This window comes from Halyomorpha halys, unplaced genomic scaffold (genome assembly GCF_000696795.3).
Source record: "Halyomorpha halys isolate HHAL.00 unplaced genomic scaffold, Hhal_1.1 Scaffold12.1, whole genome shotgun sequence".
Classification (NCBI taxonomy): Eukaryota; Metazoa; Arthropoda; class Insecta; order Hemiptera; family Pentatomidae; genus Halyomorpha; species Halyomorpha halys.
In genome coordinates, this window is record NW_027109908.1 from 2112157 (window position 1) to 2128263 (window position 16107).

The 16107-nt window shown below is 29.6% G+C and overlaps 1 protein-coding gene across 1 annotated transcript in view; it reads right to left on the reverse strand.

Annotated features, from left to right (window-relative positions):
• Positions 1-16107, reverse strand: part of LOC106679102 (Receptor expression enhancing protein A) — a gene marked incomplete in the record, with an annotated part of 38899 nt that overhangs the window by 14598 nt on the left and 8194 nt on the right. The window contains 3 exon segments of the mRNA XM_067048082.1: positions 6755-6863; positions 11659-11772; positions 15667-15787. Coding sequence (XP_066904183.1) covers positions 6755-6863; positions 11659-11772; positions 15667-15787 — 344 coding nt within the window.

Genomic DNA, 16107 nt, shown 5'->3' on the forward strand with positions numbered 1-16107 from the left:
TAATTTATTGTATTATAAAATATTAAGCTTGATCTAACTATGAATGCAAGAAAATGGAGTGGGTATTATTACTAACCAAGAATTGAAAAGCTCATTCAATTAGAAACCTAAAAACTACAGGCTGATAAGTATAGAACTTTAACTGATGCACAGACTTTCTTTCAAGCATGAAAATATTACATGGGGATAATAAAAAATAAAAAACGCATGTAGCCTGTTTAGTATTTGCTTATGGCATTCTCATAATTGCAGAAAACAAATGAATCTTGCAAGAAAATAATAAATATCTGACCAAAATTAAATTTATTTTTCCAGAGTTGTACACAGCAAGCAGGCAAATAATGCCAGGGACCTCGCATTATTGGAGGTATTTATTTTTAAAAAAATACAAATTATAGTAATTGAAATATACAGATACTACATTGCTACTACAGATTATATATGTACTAATACAATTAATAACTAATATTGTATTATTTGTAACCAGTCAAATTTTAAGTAAGAAGCTGAGCCTGTGACAGGCCTCCAAAATAGTACTTTGGCAACTGGTTTGGTCTAAAAGTGATTTTAGGAAACTAAGAACTGTGACTTGTACAACCTTAAATTTGGAATAGATATCATAAGCCAATTACCTATTCCTATTAACAAATTACCTGGAAATTCTGAGAAATTGTTAAGAGAAATGTAGAATAAAACAAATGTTTTATGAAATTTGTAATATGCATGTATAGATTAATTGATAATTACACAATAATCACTCACAGCCTCCCCCTGGGGATTTATGAGGCCCGTTAGCCAATAGGTGGCACTCAAAAAAATAGGTGTAGAAGTGACGAACCCACCCTATGATACCTCGTCAAGAAACACGTGATGTATTTCCGTAGTACATTGTGCAAGGCCTATGACCTCCATGGTCTGTCATGCCAGAAGGAGATGTATAGATTAATTATTAATTATAATTATAAAATCAATGATAACTGTGCGTAAACCGATGCTTCTAGTATTGAAAAATTTATATGAAGCAAAAAACAGTGTATCTATAAAACATCAGAACTAATGTTGTGAAAATCATATTCATTGTTAGACAGCTTCAACAAGAAACTTGTAGTATAAAACCAACAAATTGATAATTGTAATACATAAACAGGTGAATCTTAATAACTGAATTTACTTTTCCTAATTACTTTTCTAAAAGGCTTTTGATCGAATCTGGCACCCAGAACTGCTATTCAAGATCTGTAAATTCTTAACCTCTACATATTTCCTCATTATTTGTTCTTATCACTCCGACAAATTATCATTTCAAGTAAATCACAACAGGGCTTCACTAAACCATCTAATTCCTCCCGAATCCAATCCTTACAGTCCAAAATCCTTAATACTCCTTACTTTGTCACAAATCAAGTCATACATCAGGACCTCAATGTTCCATATGTTACCAATGGACAGAACCAGAAATCAATCCTTCCATGATAAACTTCCCAACCACCTAAACCCACTTGTTTCTAACCTGGTTTCTCTTTCATTACCTAATAATCCTTCTAGAGGTCTGAAAAGAAGATGGTCTCTAGATCTTCTCCTCTAGAAATACTATTGTAGTTGTATCAATGTTAGATTCTCAACATGTTTGTATAATGTCATTTTATCACTAATAGCAAATTTTCTTGTTGTATATAATTTCATAATATATAAATAACAAGTAAATTATTGGTTGGCCGTCCCAATTTTAACATACAAACTAGCCTAAATATTATGGAGACTAAAACCAGTTGTTAAGAAAATAAATTCAATATACAGGAATACAACTTTTTCTATGTTTATAAAAATATTATTTAATTATGAAGCCAAGCAAAACTTCCATTTCAATCCCATAATACTCTTCAACATTCAATCATGTTAAAATTTCAGGGAGGAACCCCCATCCTCAGCTCAGAACATTTTTTCTAATTTCCAATTGATTATACAAATATTTGTCACTTACTAAAATTTTCTAGAAGCTTGGAATTGACAACTTCTAGTCTAACTTGTAGATTGTAAACGAATATTATAATTAATCTCCATTAGAAAACAAAACTCTCAGCAGATTAGTCTCATGTACCAATAAGAAACAGCAATACTTAACTGTTATATACTATTATTAATGTATGTTGTATGTTATATGCTGCATTTATTATATTGTATGTATTATTATTAGTGTATTATGTACTGGTTACAGACATTTTTTATTCTTTCACATATATTACAGGTATCCCTCGAGTTACAGGTTGATTTGTTTTATTTTAGTGGAGACGTTTTAAGTCAAGATCATTTTATACCTTGTCTGTTCTTAGTGTAACTTAAGGGACACTTGTACTGGGCTCCAAGAAATAATTGCTGACGAGGGAGGTTATATCATTTTGATATATCACTTACCTTATAGAAAAACCAAAACTATATTTTACAAACATTTTAAAAGTCTATTAACTTGTCAAAAATAGATGTTTCAATATAATGCTGATAAATTCATCCCAGTAATGATTCTATTGTGAGACAACATTAAGCTTCTCATTAAATGGTAAATCTTAATTTCTATAAACTTCTGATATTCATTTCACGTTAGATGTAGGATTTCAAATTTTAGAAATAAAGTGAACCCCTTTTTATGAGGCAGATTAAACACCTGACTAGTATTAAAATAAAATAAAATAAATAATATAATTCATTCATTCTTTTAAAACTCTCATTCATAATTCATCTCATTCATAAATGAAGCAAAGCTTCTGTTATTGCATGCATAAATTGATACAATTTCTTCCCACAAAAAATTCACTTTTTTGCCCACAGAATAGCACAATGACTTCTATGATGTGGGAGTTTCATTTCTCACAGACCAGAATAAACTGAAGGTCCATTATATGATTTTGAATTATTAATCCAGAAAGATTGAAACTAGTGAACCAAGGAAGTAAGCAATATTTAAAATGATTAATATGAAAAGACTACAATTCAAAAAGTCAAAATACATGCAAAAAATTTATAAATATTTCATTTAACCTACTTAAAACAGAGATTTTAGGTTAGAATTTTCTACAGGGATTCATGCTAAGCTTGAATATTAGAGTTCAAAATTGAAACAACCAATCTTTACAACTCTCTCACTTTCATTTCTCAGAACAATGGACCCTAAAGATAATGGATAGTAAAATATTGACTTATTTTTTATATTAGAAATTTTATGACTAGCAGTATCATTTTATATGATTTCATCTGAGTATTTCTTTACTATAACTTTTAACCAAGCTTCATGAAAATTGTTGCTTAGGTTGTGATACAGCTTAATTTAAAAATTTGCAACACAAGCATAACTTTTTTTTTTTTGGCGATACTGCTCTACTCGCTATTACTAAATGTTTTAAAGATAAGCCAAGCCTGACTCATATCATGAGATTTCGGGGGCATGGCAGGAACAGCAGGTTCCCTTCCAATTATTTATAGTGTTATGATCTTTAGAGAGTGGGACGTCTTTAATCGACCAATACTCCAATATATAAATTCTTCAAAAGGTTGAGATAAGATGTATCTAGAATGATGTGTTAATTTTTTTTATAAAGTATTAAAATAGTATTGCTGTGTTTTCAGAATTATGAGGCATCAATTAAGTTAATTAAGAAAAATGTTAAATATAAATTTGGTTTATGAGATCACACCATTTATTCAACAGCAAATGTTACAAAAATTAAGAATGTGTTAATTTTTTTTTTTATAGAATGATGCTAATGTTTTTTAACCATTAAAATATTATTGTTGATTGGTTCGGACTTACGAAGTATCACAGCTTAATTAGGTTGATTTAGAGAAATATAAATTTGGTTTAAGAGATCAAACTGTTTATTCAACAGCAAACCTGCACACAAATTTTAAAAAATAAAAGTGAAATGTAGAATAATAATTTTTAAATTAACTGGTTTAGACCAATGGTGAGCCAATTGCAGCGTTCACTAAAATAGTACTTTTAGTTTTTTACCCAGACCATTTATAGTGCGCAAACCATGTTAGACACTGAATTGTAGAAGGGGGAAGCTGGGGTAGTTTCAAACATATTTGAATTTGCTAACTGAAATTTTAAAGTAATTATTTTTTTTTCCATAATTACGTATTGTGCGTATATTCTGTTTTTATTTATGACACGTAACCATATGCAATTACATAAAATAAAAAAATTAATTTGTGTATCTACCTATGATTCTTTATGAAACATAAAAAACACATTGTGACTCTCTTTATCCTTATGTGTGCATGCTCACTTCTGGATTATACAATAAAAATGCTTCAAAAATCCTCCTTTAAAGTAACTGCAATTTTTTTTATTTTACCTCAGCAGTTTCTTAATGTTTGTAATATAATTACAACATTCACTAACAGTAAATCATAAATTTTAATAATTTCTATGCTAATGATAATGAATCCATTTTCTTATTGTTATGAAGACAATAGCAACATAGATGATAACTCATTTGTTTTTGTTACTAACTCTGAATACACTAAAATGGCTCCTACTGTAAGACAACAAACTTGAATTTTAACTAAAAATATACTCATGATAATATAACCTAAATCACAATCTGAATGAGAAAATGCAAATACCTAATAATTAACAGAGAGTAAGATGAATAACAAATAATAAATTTTATTCCTTATCAGGAAAATAATAAACACAATTTGTATAGTTTTAATTAGTCGTTTATGAATAATGAGTTGGTTTATTTGAAACATAAAATTAATAAAAATAAATTTCATGTTGAAAATATTTATTATTTTAATATGATTAGGGGATATATATTTACAGTTTTATCAAGCACTGCTTCTGTAAAACAACAATCTGATCTCTTAAAACTTCAACGACCAATATGATTTAATGTTATTCAATCCTCTGTTTTTGATTATGATAAGTATCATTTTATAAAACTAACAGCAAAAAATTTTGAGTATTTCTTTTATACATTTTTTACAACAAAGTTTTTAAGTTTTTGATGTTCATGTTTCATTTAAAATGACCATTGCCAAAAAACAACATGTATTAGATACAGCATTTCCATTTAGGAGAATAAGAGACATGATTTTATGAGAATGACAGCTCTTAATTACCTCTTTTAAATAAATTATTATTTTTATATAATCAAATTCCTCTTAGTATGATATTCTGGGTACTGTACAACCATACCCCATCTCCTTTTCTAAGTTATAACAATAGAAAAATTATGCTTAAGTATTTTGGGTACTGTATAGTCCCAGCCCGTCTATTTTTAAGTTACATAATACAAAATTAATTATTACAGCTTTAATGACTTAGAAAATTGGGAGTCACGAATAAATAATAAATTAAAGGTTAAATAAATAAATATTAGGTTGAGAGACAGAGAGGAGAGAAAGAGGAATTAGGAGGTTACTTGTTATGATATAAATATCGGGAAGTTAAAAAAATTGAGATTTACAGGAGCAATCAAAACTGATGACAAAACCTAAATAAAACAATTCAATTGCTTTATAATAACAAAGCAAAATGAGAGTTTTATAGTGAATTAAAAACTTAAAGAGTAAAATTTTATCAATCACAGAATTAGAATTCACTTCAGATATTAAACTAATGATTACAGATTAGGTGTGGTTTACTGATAAGAATTTTTTTAAGCAAGCATTAAATGTATCTGTCTGGTATGGTGCCATATTTTATCCTTGATGTTCAGTAAAAAGGGCAAATACAACAATTTATGTACTTTCAGATTTTCAACTTTTTGGCCAAATAGTCATTGACATTAGTTTTAACTATATGAGATGAAATTAGAATACTAATGGGTTCTCAAAAACATAAACATATAGTTTTTTTACCCAAAAAGTTTTTCAGACCGTGTAAAGAAAACAATATGCTCTCCTGAAAATTTTGTCCTTTAGGATTCTTCCATTTTTCAGAAGACCAACGATGACATTGATAAAATATGAATGAATAGAACAATAACTTACCAATAAGTAAATTAGTACTTAACATAGAATTTTAATTTTGAGGTATAAAACGGGCTAACTCCACAATAACCATACTATTAATAACCATTCATTTCAACATTGGAGTTCTTCAGTTCACCAGCCAATCAGCCAACCAATTATCTCTTTTAAAGAAATTGTTATTTATATATAATCAAATTCCTCTTAGTATGATATTCTGGGTACCATACAACCATACTCCATCTCCTTTTCTAAGTTATAACAATAGAAACATTATGCTTAAGTATTTTGGGTACTGTATAGTCCCTGCCCGTGTCTATTTTTAAGTTACATGATACAAAATTAATGATTATAGCTATAATGATTTAGAAAATTAGGGGTTGTGAATAAATAATAAATTAAAGGTCGAGAGACAGAGACGAGAGGAATTGGGAGAGATAGGGGGTAATTAAAACCGGCATGCTAGTTATATTCTAAAAAGCTAAGTAATTGAAACAGAAGATCTGAACATTTTTTTTTTTCACTATATTGTTCATAGGAAGATAATTATAGACACATTTTAAATAATTAATAAAATGGACATTCAGGATGACAAATGAATCGTCAAATGTCATCCTGAATTATTGACATCAGAAATGAAAACTTTATTACAAATATTATAAAGGTAGTTAACGAGACAAATTTAAATTTATTTAGTAATCAGAAAAAAATCAAACCAAATTTTTAGTTTTAATAATGAAGAATATATTTAAAAGATTTAAGCATATTTTAAAATTACCTTGTTCTGCGTCAGTTTCATCTGGACGAATGAATCTGTCGCTTTTCCTTGGAGCAAGGTCGGTCAAACTGTAGCTTTTTCTAATATGTTCAACCAAACCTCCGCCACCCTGAAATATTTTATTTGTGACTAAGACACAAAGTAGCTTTTGTTTCTGTTTAATTTTTTATTTCCCCTACTTCAAAATTTTCAAAAAATTAATAAAAACCAAAATCCAAAAAGAACCATTAAAGGAGCGAAGTTAATAAAAAAAAAATAAAAATGCCTGCATGTTGTCTTGTTAGGTGCAATTAGTAACGGATAAGCTTTGAAATGCACAGTGGATGTTAGTTCAAATAAAAATAAAATTTTAGAAAATAAGCAGATCTTTATTTCATTAAAAAAATTAGTAACAAATAGTTGAAAAATAAAATATTGAAGGATCAATTTATTAAAATTATCCTAAGTGGTAAATATTAATATCATGAGTGAATATCACATGCTTAATATCACTACCAAGACCCCATTCATTCTTTATCACAACTTCAGTCTTAAACCTAGACTTTAAGGCCTCACTTTACATCACAATTGTAGCTAAAGTAAAGCTTTAACATTACACAAACTAAAAGTAATACAATTAAAAAACACAAAAGTCTTAGATGATAGAACTGTATTTTTTTTTTTTTGTTGAGCACTTTAATAGCCATTTAACATTGTGGAAAGCAAATAATCCTAACTACAAAAGTTGACAATCAACAATACTAAATGTTTACCAATTATAAAATTCTTTTCCAAATTTTTATATAAACAATGCCCTAGTCAAGAAACAGCTGAAGTTAAATTTTATTATAATTTTTTTTTTTCAAATCAATCATGTTTTGGGTTTCCGTGTCCGTTTTTTCTTCATTGGCTCTTCTATGATCATCTCTTCCACAACTGTGGGCTCTCCGTCGCCATCATCTCCCGCAGCTCCAAGTTCAGAAAGACCATTCATATTCTAACAGCAACCATTGAATTACATCACAAGCAAAATAAAAAAAAAAATAATAAAAATAAAAACCATCTAATATAACCACAAAAAGGGGTCATATTATTAGAAATAAATAAATTAAAAAAAAAAAATTAAAACTAAATGGTTTGCTATATTTGACCAAACAAATAAATATTCTTTAGAGGATACATCTAATGAGAAAAGAAATTAAAAAGAAAAATTGAATAATATTTGAAAAAAGAAAAGAAAAAATAAAGGTTATAAACAGAAACAGAAGTAGTAACAGATTCTTACTGAAAACAGCAACTTAAATTCATATAAGTTCTAAAACCTAAGATCTCAGTACAATGTGGCCCGAAAAGAACGCAATTTTTAAAGTTGCAAACATAATAATAGTTACATTAAAAGTTGGAGTTAAAAATAAAACAATATCATCACCTCTAATTTGCCTGTGATAAAATACTGTCTTGATAATATTTTGATGACCATAGACGTGTCTGTAGAGTTCACTGGATATCTTCATGCCTTCAGTTTCACAACTGTTCATTGTTTAAAGACACTTGGAATTTAATAAACCATCAGAAAGAGAAACCAAATGAAACTTAATTGCACAATTTAGAAATCGGATGTTGGACAAATGTTGAACACTGTTAAGAAGATATAAATTAATGACCACTCACATAGTATGATAATCAGATAGACAAAGTAGAGACAGGTAACCTTGTTCTGCAACCTAACTTTTTAACCTTGCGACAGCACAGTCAAAGCATTGAAACATCTGAGTTGTGTGCTGAGTTTATTTTAGAGTTTCGCAATATATATTTGCCATATTTAAAAACAGCTTTACAATAAAAACAACTACATGATGTACAGACAGAAAAATATTCAAGGAAAAGATTAACCACAACCTACCTGATAAAAGAAATAATAATAGTGTTACCAACTACAAAAAATAGTCACTTAAAAACTGCGTTCTTTTTGGGACATTTTCAAGAAGCTTTACTAAGCATAACTTACTCTGTTATATAAAATATAGCAGTAAATTTTAAAATACATAATTTGAAATACAATGATTTTTATTATTTATTTCTTCCACAAATATATGTTTAATTTTTCCTTCTATTAAATCTATAGATCTGAAATCCTTATTGAACAGGAAAAGGGAATTTATGTTTCAACAAGGTATGTTCTAAAATTTTTTTTTTTATAATTTTAAAATATTTTATCTCAGACATCCCTCCCCCTCCCAACAAAATTTTTATAATTGGGGTATTTTCATTAAATTAAAATGACCCAACTTAAATCGAATTAGGTTAAGTAGTTTCAGAAAAAAAAAAAAGATAAGATTCTAGGTATAAAACCTTAAAAATTGTTTTTATTTAAAAAAAAAAAATTAAGCATTTCATATTGCTAAGAATGGATTACTGAATTTCTGTTATTTTTTAAAAAATATCTCGGCAATGAGTCAACCAAAAATTGTACAGTCTATCTATAAATCTAAACAAACAATTCTGCAAAAGTCATTAAAATTTTGGAAGATTGTTGATTGACATATAAAAGATAAAAAAAAAAAAAAAAAACTTAAATAGTAATTAAACTATTAAATGTGAGCCAACGTTACACCCCGCATTGCAAGGTTTACTGAATGAATGGAAGTAAACACAAAAAATCTAAAGTATACACCAACATTATATCTATTAGGTTGCATATGAAATGTCGGATTTTTTCACAAGCTGTTTAATTAATCAAAATATGTTCCATTCGCTTCAATACACTTCCCAGCGGAACTTTAAAGCATAGATGCCTGTCTTAAAAATAACCTGATTTGAAAGTCGGTTAGCGAGAGACCCAGTGAATAGGCTGGGTACTGCAAAACTTCATATTTCAATTAATTTATATATAAGAAGATAGTCAGGGTTACGGTCAAAAGAGAAACAAAAATAGTTGTAAACTATTTATGTTTCTCTTTTGACCGTAACCCTGACTATCTTCTTATATATAAATTTTTACGATCAACTATATATACATATATATTCAATTAATTTAATTTCCCAATAATTCTGTGAGATGTATGTGGCCGTTTTGGGCTTACGGCCGCCATGGTCATTTAGGGCTTCTTTGTGATTTGTTTAGTAGTGAAAAATCACCAGACCAAAAGTTTTCAAACCAATGCTGCACTTTTTGATCTTTAATAGTATTCTCCCCCACCTGATTTATATTGTGTGCAGCTTTTGCAGGATTATTACCAAGTTTATTATCATACAAAAAAATTAAACGGTGGAATTCATATCAGTACAAAATTCAAAACGAATAACAAAAAGAAACACATATGGTAAAATCACCTATGTTGAAATGTGACATTGGCGATGGATAATACGACTATAAACAAGATTATGCCAAAAACAAAAGCATAACGAAAACAAGAGGAGAAATATTTGCATGTAGAAAAAAATTCGACATTTGCATGCATATATGCATATAAGCACCAACCTAATATAATGATATATTTTAATAATCCAGGAAAGTAAAGGACATTTAAAAATGGCAGATAATTTTTTTTTTTTAATTCTCTTTTCCTAAAATAGAGGATAGATCCTGAAGCAACTAAAGTAAGTGAAATTAGAAAAAAATAAATGTGGGCCAATTACTACACTTCTTTTGACAGAGATAGTAAAGGAAGTAAAATGTATTTTTGTTTAAAACAGTAATAAAAAAAAATAACCACATGAACAAGGAGCAAATTCATATAAACAAAAAAAAATGGATTGGGGTTAAATTTGTATCGATTCAAAAATTAAATATTATGAGAATAATCCAACAATCTATCTACTTTTTGGAGCCTAGAAAAAAAGTTAAAGGAAAAAACCTTGACCTTACTACTAGATTAACAAGGTCATTGGTAAAACTAGGAAATGGTAGAAAAATTATGAGAAATCCTAAAATAGAAATATTAATAAGATTGAATTTTAACCCTTTTAGTGCCCAAGGCCGATACATTTAGTAGCACCTAGTAGGCGCTTTACAATTCACATTGCGATAGAACTACATCTCAAAATAAATTTATTATACATTATAAATTGTCTAATTTCATTAGGAGAGAATTCAAAAATATATTATTTCAATAACAACATATAAAAAAAAGTTTCAGAAGAGATAATCAATCTGGCACTAATCATGTACCTTGGAGTTATTATTTATTTTTGTTATGCAATATTATTTATTTTGTTACAAATTTTATTGAAAATGCAAAGTACATACTTTGTAATAAATGATCTATATAAAGTTATGATGACAAGATGACTTATTGTATGAGCAAATACGTTTTCTAAGTGAGAACTAAATTTTTATTTTCTTTATGATCATTTATACCTTTATTATTTATATAATTTTCAATGAATATAGAAAAATTAATTTCATTGCTTTATCCTCAATTTTATCCTTAATACACTGGTTTTGGAAATAAAAAGTAAATATTGTTTTTGGTGAAATTCGGCCGATTATCTTTGCATAGGCACATCTTTTTCACCAGGCACTAAAAGAGTTAATAATATCAAGTTCAGATATACTTTTAACAAACTAAGGAAAAGTTTTATTTTCAGCTTAAGCTGAAGAGAAATTTATAAAAGCAATATCAACTTCACTAGAAAAGCTTGTAATAGGCAGTAAATAATTACTCAAATAATAATTACTAAGCACTAAAATTTCTGTCACTATAAAAAATAAATAAAACAAACTATTACTCATTGTTAGTCAACAATAAGAAACTTTTTCAGACATAAGCTATAAAGAAAACAAAAAATAAAAATAAATAATTTTGCGATGCTGTATTATTTCATAAGAACAGTCAATATCAGCAAAACATTTTGATAAGACATGCAAGAGTTAACTGTTATTCATCAGGACATATAGATTGAGGCCAAGATCCAGAACTCACTTTCATTGCAGTTTGCAGTATTACGTTTGTTGCATATGTTACACCTTTACTGCCAAGGCTAACGACTGTGCTGTAACCCCTTTCTTTAGCTTTAGCGAGCATTTCATCAATTTCCTGTAATCAAATAAATAATGCTATCAGAATTACTACCATGATACAAGTAATCAGGAGCTATCACTAGATACACACACTCAACACTGCTGCTTCACTAAACATGATTTTTTTTTATGATCCCTTTCCTGTTGATTTCTGACACTCAATAATCCTGTATAATCCTCTATAATTCTGTGGTTAAGTTTTCATTTCGTGGAACCACTAAAGAATTAAAAATTGAAAACCCAGACCGGATTCGAACCGGCACCGCTCAAGTCACAAGGAAGTTAAAGTTAACACTTTAACTAACTAACTCTCTAGGCCACAAATGACCCTAAACACAAAAATTTGTACTGCTGCATCTCATGGAGGATCAATACATTGTAAGGAAGTAAGCTTACTTTATATTTATCTTGAATAATAATTATATCAAGGGTATCTTAAACAACAATTATACCCGGAGGTGAATTGTTCATGATCGCGCTCAACCACCAAATTTATCCCTAACTAAAAGTACCCACTGTCTACCAACCCCAAGGTTGCGAGTTCCAGCCCCAACCCTAACCAGAATTTTTTCAAGCATATAATTACATGAAACTCACTCACAGCCTCCCCCGGGCATTTGTGAGGCTCATTGCCAGTGGGTAACACTCACAAAAATAGGCGTGGAAGTGATGGACCCACCTTATGAAAACCTTGTCAAGAATCACGCGATGCATTTCCGTAGTACATTGTGCAAGGCCTTGGACCTACAGGGTCTGTCATGCCAGAAGAAAAAAAAAAGAAAAGGTACCCACTTTATGATGCCAGGTTTCAGTGGAACCTGAACCCTATTTAAATCTTGAGCTGTGTTTCATATCAAACATATCAGTAACTCTACAGTACCATTACTTAACTATTTTACAGATTAATCCTTTCCACAGATCTACACAGTACAAAGCTGGGTCTTGCAATTACAATAACATTTGCATAAGACAATTACATTTAAAATTATTTGTTCATTCTGACTATCATATCTCAAATATAAGGGATATCAAAAGAGACAAACAAATTATAAAAATATCACAAATTTCTTACGATAATTCCATCACAAAGTAAAAAATATGACCAACTTTTTATAAAACTGTTGTTTTGTTTACCCCCTTTCTAGTTAATTCCGACATACAGGGTGGTTATTTACAGGTTACCACTCTACTCTATTCATGGAGAGAGGGTAAAGTTTTCATTCCGTGGAACCACGGCAAAATTAAAATTGACCACGTCAAGGCCAGATTCAAATAGATGTCACTGCAGTTACAAGTGTGCTAAGGCAAACACCTAAACTCTATCGGCTACAAACGGCCCTATATAAGGTGTATAAACTTGAGCAAATTCTCCAAATGAGTATCCCTGAAGCCATAGCTGAACTTTTAGGAAACGGACAAATTTCATAATAAATAATAATATCTCGTTAAAATTTGAACCATTTCATTTCATGACTTTTTTATTTGTGACCTATACAATACACAATAAATATTATTGTTCTTGCCAAAAAGTTGTTTAGAATTACTGAATATTTTAGTCTTTTAAATTGAAATATCTAAATAAAGGGGGGAAGGAGAGCAAAATTTTTCTCCTTCCTAGGCAGCTGACACCCACACTACCCTACTGGATTAATCATTATGTTTTATCTCAAAATTATTTGACCTATAAGACATTGTAATTCTTAAAACATTATTAAGTGTAGGACATATGTTGAAATGACTTCAATAGTATTTATAATTACCTTTAAAAACAATTTGATAATACTCATTCTTTTTTTAATATAAGATAAAAATTTTGTTAACTACCAAATAAAATTTAGCGAACAACCACAGATTAAAAATGTGTCTTGTCTCTCAATTATAGCCCTGACATTATTCATTATAAATTGAAAATGCTCTGGTGATATTTTCATAAAGTAGCCCTCTGTTCCATTGTTTTTAAGAGCAAATCATAAAACTTTATCTCACTTTATACAGATTCATTTGCCACTGCCGGTCTCTATTCTCTTTTTCAATGACTGAAATAAATATATTTAAAAAATTGGTGAGGGTCAATATTCGGTTCACTATTGGAGGTAGAATCAGATAAGCACAAATCCCAGAACAGACTGGGCTATCTGTAAGTGCTCAGAGTGGTTAACTGCCCATGTGGAACGTGGTTGCACATCCCCCACCCTCAACCTGCATATTTGAAGGTGCTCCTTTGGGGCATTTCCTCAAGTGGATATGCGGCCTCAACAAACAGAAAATATGAATCCCTTAAAACGAGGATATAAAACATAAAGTAAGAGGACCTAATAACTGTGTATGTTGGATATTGGTCCCAGAGTGCTTGGTTCAGAGGGTTGTGGTTCAAGTCTATATTTATATCAGGGGGTCAGTCTATATTTATTTGCGGGTGGTCCCAAGAAATGAATCTTGACATTCCCACTCTAGGGCTGCATAGATCCTCAATGGAAGATTTCACCCATAATACACAAAAAAAAATAGAAAGTAATTAAGATGTATTAAATAATGGATGGGTGGTCCAGAAGATAAAATAAAAAAGATTAGGAGTAGTAAGATTTTTTATTTTTCCTTAGAAAGAAAACAAATAAGTACAACATAATTGTTTCTATTTTTGGCCCAAAAATAGGAGACAAATTTTCACAAATTGACATTCTTCTTAGGGCCGACAACCCAAGACTTTTTATTATTCTAATGTGTGATTGTAAATTTCTGTGGTATTCTCATAGAAAAGTGATTGAATCAAATTAATGGCTCCTCTCTGATCTTGTCTAGCAGGGGGCCTACTAAGACCACTAGGCTATGTGTCCTGCACCGGTCAGGCCCACTTTTTAACAAATAAATTAAAGTATAAAGTAAAATACTATCCAATAGATAGGGAGCCTACACCACTCCATTCGACCATGGCCTTTCTCTATTTATCTATAACAAAGGGTTAAATGGGTAGGGTGACTGGAGGACTAGAGAGGGAGAAGGGTGAGGAAGTCTTCCCCACATTCCATGGAAGGATCAGGTCATAGTACTACTCACTGCTAGTAAATTCCCCGTTTTCTCTAACCCTATCAATGCCTACTGTCACCTCCAAGTGATGCTCCCTAAAATAGTTTGATTATCCTCATACTCAAGGGAACAAAATGTCATGTAATCTTTTTTTAAGTGATACCATTCCACCTCCTAAATCAAAAGAAGTCAATCCGGCATCTCATAATGGCTATCTTGGATAGTAGAAACTTTTCAAAAAATGCTATCTTCTAACTCAAATATATAATTATCTGGAGATGATTAATTTATTTTTTCAAGTGATGCTAGGCCACCCGCTGAATCCAATAAATTTATAATTATTACATTTTTCTAAGCCAAAACATTAACATTATTATTTTCAAACCTAGTAAATAAGTTTTCTGTTTTGTTAATTTTAATTCATTTTATTTTTTAAAAAAAGATACTTTTGAAGTAAAGCTTCATTTATAGTATTAAATGACTATATTCTATTATATAAAAAAACTTTGTTTACATATTAATTTTTCTAACCCAATTGTTTTGCATTAATTAATTTCACAAATATATTCTTTCTTTGAACACTTACGTCTTTAGAATCCTTTACAATAGCTTCCAATAAATAAAATAACCGTAAGACCTATGAGGTTGCTGTGATATCTGAATGAAGGGTGGATATATAATTTATATCCCCCAGTTTTATTTCATGATTACACATTCCGGTGTGTTAATTTAACAATAAAGATTCAAAAAGTGGCCTTTTTTCTCTTCAGTTAATGTCCATTTATGCACAGGGACTCTCGGTCTATCAGTTTTATACAACATTATTTATTTAAAATAAAAGTTAGCTTTCCTAAAGTAAAATTAATGAACTATAAAATCAACTTACACTTTCTCTTTTTAAGAATGCAGGGTGAACAAAGTTCCTGTACAGAAATGATGAGCCTTTTGTAGCTGGTGAAAGCAGCCAAAGCACTAGAGCTACTTTGATTTCATAATAAAAAGGAAACCTGAAATAGGGTAATAAAAATTATGAAGAGCCATCTCTAAAAATAAGTAGAAGAATAACTTTTTTAAAAGGTATTCAGAGGTTCAAAACATTATAACAATTTGTTTGTCGGAATGCGACAATCAACTGATCTTCCTAACAACTGTTGTGGACCATTAGTCTACAACGTGGTAATGAATGTTAAAGAAAAAAAATATTGAAATATAATTTTTTAAACAATTAGGGCAACAGCTATACTCATAAAATCAATAGTAAGATGGTTCACATGAGGGGCTAATAGCCCCTACTGAGATGGTCATAGAGAACATAACACTAACAACA